This window comes from Cupressus sempervirens, chromosome 10 (assembly GCF_028749045.1).
Source record: "Cupressus sempervirens isolate cs-2001-9-10 chromosome 10, ASM2874904v1, whole genome shotgun sequence".
NCBI classification, from domain to species: domain Eukaryota; kingdom Viridiplantae; phylum Streptophyta; class Pinopsida; order Cupressales; family Cupressaceae; genus Cupressus; species Cupressus sempervirens.
In genome coordinates, this window is record NC_143127.1 from 736,477,375 (window position 1) to 736,481,985 (window position 4,611).

Consider the following 4,611-nt stretch of genomic DNA (forward strand, 5'->3'; position numbering starts at 1 on the left):
TTGGAGGCTCTATCTTTTTAATTTGATCTTTGCTATTTTATTTAACTAAAGAATATTATTAAAATCGTTCAAAATAATTAATCACTAAAAATATTTTAAATTCTATGCACTAGTAAAAAATAGCATAATTTAAATATTATTAAATATTTTAAGACAAGATTAAATTTTGATTTGATGTGTTAAATATTTTTTTTGGTTAAATTATTAAATATTTTAAGACAAGATTAAATTTCAATTTGATGTATAAAATACTTTTTTGATTTTATAAAATTTTCTGATAAAGATATTGTTTAAAAAGGTTTTTTAATAGTGAAAGTAGAGGTAAATATTTGTTAGATTTGAACATTGTGATTATAAAAATATATTTTAATTATATCTTAAATTTTCACATTTCAAAATATTTTCTGAAATATTATTTTAAATTGTTTTAAAATTTATTTTTTACTTTTTTAATATACTATATCATATGAATCAATTTAGAATATGATATATTGTAATTAATTATTTTTATGTGTTAAGTGAGTTCAAACTCATGAATGAATTTATTATTATTTTAAATTGTACTATAAATCACATTTTAAGAATTATAAAATTGCAATGTTACTTTTTAAAATTTAAAATTAAATATTAAAAAGCATATGAAATATTATATAGATGACAATAATTTTTTTTTAAAGATACGAATGCAATTATATTTGAATTTTCTTTCTTATTTTTCTTCTTACTTAAATAAACAAGTAATATTCTGAGTCAGAAATTCAACACTAATAATAAAAGTACCTCTAATTTTAAACAAGAATGAAAAATATAAAATGACAAAAGTGCATTTGAAGCTTCCAGAAACAGACTAGAGAGATCCCAACCAGTCGCCGCGTAATCAGACCTCAAGTACTCCTCTTGACACGGGGAATCTTGTGCTGTGCAGCTTTTCTGGTAAAATCATTTGGAAAAGCTTTGATTCTTGCACTGATACTCTCCTCCCAGGCCAGAATCACAGCTTCTTGTTCAACGATGACAACTATCTTTCCCTAATTTATGGAAGCTCCATTGTTTCAAAACCATAGAACCACTTATAACATCAGCCGATTAGCAGTTCTTGACAGATTTGGGAGATTTAGCTCAAGCGATAATTTCCATTTGAAAGCCTCGGACTATGGAGAAGGACCCAAGAGAAGGCTGACTATGGATGTGGATGGTAATCTCAGGCTCTAGAGCTTTGACCCAGATGATAAAGAGTGGATTATTACTTGGATGGCACTTGCAGAGCAGTGCAGGGTTCATGGTCTATGTGGGCTATATGGGTTGTGCATCTATACACTGCAGCCCACTTGCATGTGTCCCCCTGGTTTCTACAATGACTGATTCCACAGACTAGTTCAAAGGCTGTCGTGCGATCAAGCAACTTTCCTGCAGCCCAAATACTACTCGGTTTAAGAGGCTAAGGTACACAGATTACTATGGCTTCGATAATGGATATGACACTAGTAGATTGCTGGAAGCGTGCAGGAAAAGCTGCCTCGATGATTGTGATTGTCTGGGATTTGGGTACAGAATAACTGGGACTGGACAGCGTTATTTGAAGTTTCTGCTTGTCAATGGATATCAATTGCCAGAAGTAATAAATGACATAGATGTTAAAATATCCTCTCCATCAATTAGGGCTCGTCCCGTGTCAGGCTCGTCCTTATATTGCTCAAACCAAACACAGTCACAAGAGAATGTGTCTTCCATAGGTGAGGAGAGAAAGAAGAAGCGAGTTGATTGTTCCTTGGCATCATTTGCTTCTACTGTTGGGTTCACAAAAATTGTCTGCATAGCACTCGGATGGTGGGTTCTAAATTGGCAGGGCGGGTAGGTTATGGTTGTTGATACGTGATCATGTTGAATGATTACTTTGATCTTTCATTGATCCTCTGCTCCCTGTTGATCTATGATTTGTGTGTGGAAGTTCTGAGATTATGGTTTTAAGAACATGACAATTTGGAAGGTTTTAGAACATGTGATGGTTGTTTTTTAAATGTATTTTAGATAATATTGGAACATTCTGGAGATCAATTTTTTCCTAATTTTTGTAACCAAAAAAAAATTTTATCCCTGAAAAAATTGCAACAGACCAATCAAAAATTAGAAATTGTTGTTTAAAAATTAATTTATAAATAATTTGATTTTTGAACTTTAGAAACACACTAGTTCTCATTGGAAAAATTAATGCTGACCGCTACTGGAAACATTAGTTTAGTTGCCTGCCTATAAATAGACAGAGACTAAAAATAATGTGAAGATGGCTCATGTATAGATGTGATTCTTGCATGACTGCTTTATTTGAGAACAATGAAACTACAAGAAAAAGTGATATAGATCTGGACTAATTAATTTTGGTAAATGGTTGAAAGATCAGTCGATGTTCATAATTATATCCGAAAGTGCAATTAGAAATTAATCTTGAAACATTTGTAACGGTTCAAAAGCATCAAATCAGAACATGAATCACTCAGTAGAGGTCTCAGTGGCACATACCTTGAACCCAAATCCAGCTCCCCAAAATTCTTATGTTTAAAACGATGAAAACGTGCTCTAAAACTTGTTAAGTAGTTGATAAACATGGAAAAAAATCGAAACGAACACTTACATAACTGGCAAAGTAGGAAAGACGGACGGAAAACAGATTGAAGATCTCAGTCTAGGGCAAACAATAATTTCAATTATGGAAAGGAGCAGAGGAAATGGGTTTGGTAGGCCTCGGGAACAAAAGAAGCACCAAATGTGTGGAAGACAGAGCAAAGGAACACAGGCTACACAGGTTATGCAACTCATGATTCCATACAGAATTATTGATCTGACATTGGCTCATCTTAGAACTCATCTCAGAAGAGTTTACATTGCAAAATGGTGTCGATCGAGTTGCCTGTTGAACGAATTGTGGAATGGCAGTTCAGCCGTACGATTGGGGAAGGCAGGGTGCTGTGAGGGGGCTTGGGTTCTTTTTTTGGAGGAAAGAGATTACGGTGAGATTTTCTATGGGATCAAAATAAGAACTCTTAACTTTTTACTAGAAATAGCTCCCTCAGCTTAAGAATACGGTGACACATCTTCTTAATATTTTTATTTGATATTTTGAATTTAAAATATTTAAAATACTGTAAGTTTGAGAAATCAGATTTTTGAGAACTCAGATTTTTAAGCTGTAATGTATTTTATGATTCATGGGTCACTCACTCCATGTCTTCATGTAGCCTGCTTATTCTTGTTTTGTGCTTAAAGATAAGTTACAATTTTTTATTTAGCACGAAAGAATAACCTAAAAGCTCCTATTTTCCTGGTGTACCTGCTACTTAACTATTGGAAATAAGCAGTTGAAAAAAGGAGGGGTTGAGGTTAAGCATCAACTGCATAGTTAAAAAAAGGCCAAGTGTCTCCATTATTTTTCTATCCTCCATGTTTATGTTTCCCTCTAATCTTCCCTCACCAAAAGCATGTCTGAAAATTATAAGCAGAAAATTGATTAAGCTTTGCAGCATTTAGCCATAGGCGATAGGTTATATGTGGCTTTGCAAAATTCATTTTCTGCAGGAAAATTGGCAGCCTCTTAGTGGTTAATTTTAGTTTTCGGATTGTTGAAACTATTTTAGCCATTTTCTTATTTTTTTGCCTTATCCTTATTTTTTTTTTTTTAAACAAGAAATTTTTATAATATCTTCTATCATCATATTTTCACATGTTGATGCAACATTTAAAATTTCAAACATTTGGAAAATTAAAATTAACATAATAAGAAAAATCAAAACAGCAATGAAGTTATGTTATTCTGATTTTTGTAAATTTCAATTTCATTTTTTAGTGAAGCTATTTTTTGAGCTAATTACTTCCTATGTTTTTTTACCCTAAGTGTCTATGATTTGAACCTTCACTATTTAAATCATTGTAATATGCTACATTAAAATAAAAATAATAATAACAATATTTAAGTGCATAATAAAAATAAAAATAAAAATAATAATAACATATTTAAGTGCATAATAAAAATAAAAATAAAAAAATATTTTAAGTGCATCATTGTAGAGCAGAATATGGTTTTACTCGGCATATTGTGTTTCTCAATGTTATAGGTTTGTAAAGTTATTGAATTTAAAAGAACAAAATATCAAAAACAATGTTCCCTTTTCAGAATGTTTTCCTAATTTATGGAGGAAGGTGAAAGGACTTGGTTTCAACGTAATTGTTTCATTTAACGTTTATGACACAGTCCACATTTGTTCTTGAGTTGTAAGACATTATGCATGCATGTCTGTTTTAATATTTGTGCATGTTTGTCTTTATTTTTATATTTCAGTTATTGGAAATCTTTGTAATAAAAATAATAATGGTTATTGCAAATTTAAAAAAAAATAATGAATACACACGCATTCTTATCTATGTTAGATATTGTGTAAACAATTCTATCTTATATTGAAACCACTTCACAAAAATTGTATATCTTAGATAGACTTTTGATTTATTTTTTTTCAAATGAAAAAAAATAATTTTCTATTTGTGGTAGTTATGATTACTTTTTAACTTTAGATTGATTCATTTTTAATATAGATTAGCTTTTTCCCTTTTAAATGTTTTAGA

The 4,611-nt window shown here is 30.7% G+C and overlaps 1 protein-coding gene across 1 annotated transcript; it reads left to right on the forward strand.

The window, feature by feature from the left end:
- Positions 1-1,035: 1,035 nt before the first annotated feature.
- Positions 1,036-1,855, forward strand: LOC149535960 (putative receptor protein kinase ZmPK1). The gene is made up of 2 exons (XM_089806198.1): positions 1,036-1,195; positions 1,383-1,855. The coding sequence occupies exons 1-2, from the start codon at positions 1,036-1,038 to the stop codon at positions 1,853-1,855; spliced, it is 633 nt and encodes a 210-aa protein (XP_089662324.1).
- The last annotated feature ends 2,756 nt before the right edge of the window (positions 1,856-4,611 follow it).

Excerpts from the sequence above, each read along its gene's own strand:
- LOC149535960 (XM_089806198.1), top strand. The coding sequence starts at position 1,036 with ATGGAAGCTCCATTGTTTCAAAACCATAGAACCACTTATAACATCAGC. Across the intron at positions 1,196-1,382 it reads GCTGACTATGGATGTGGATG|GCTGTCGTGCGATCAAGCAA; the intron begins GTAATCTCAGGC and ends ACTAGTTCAAAG.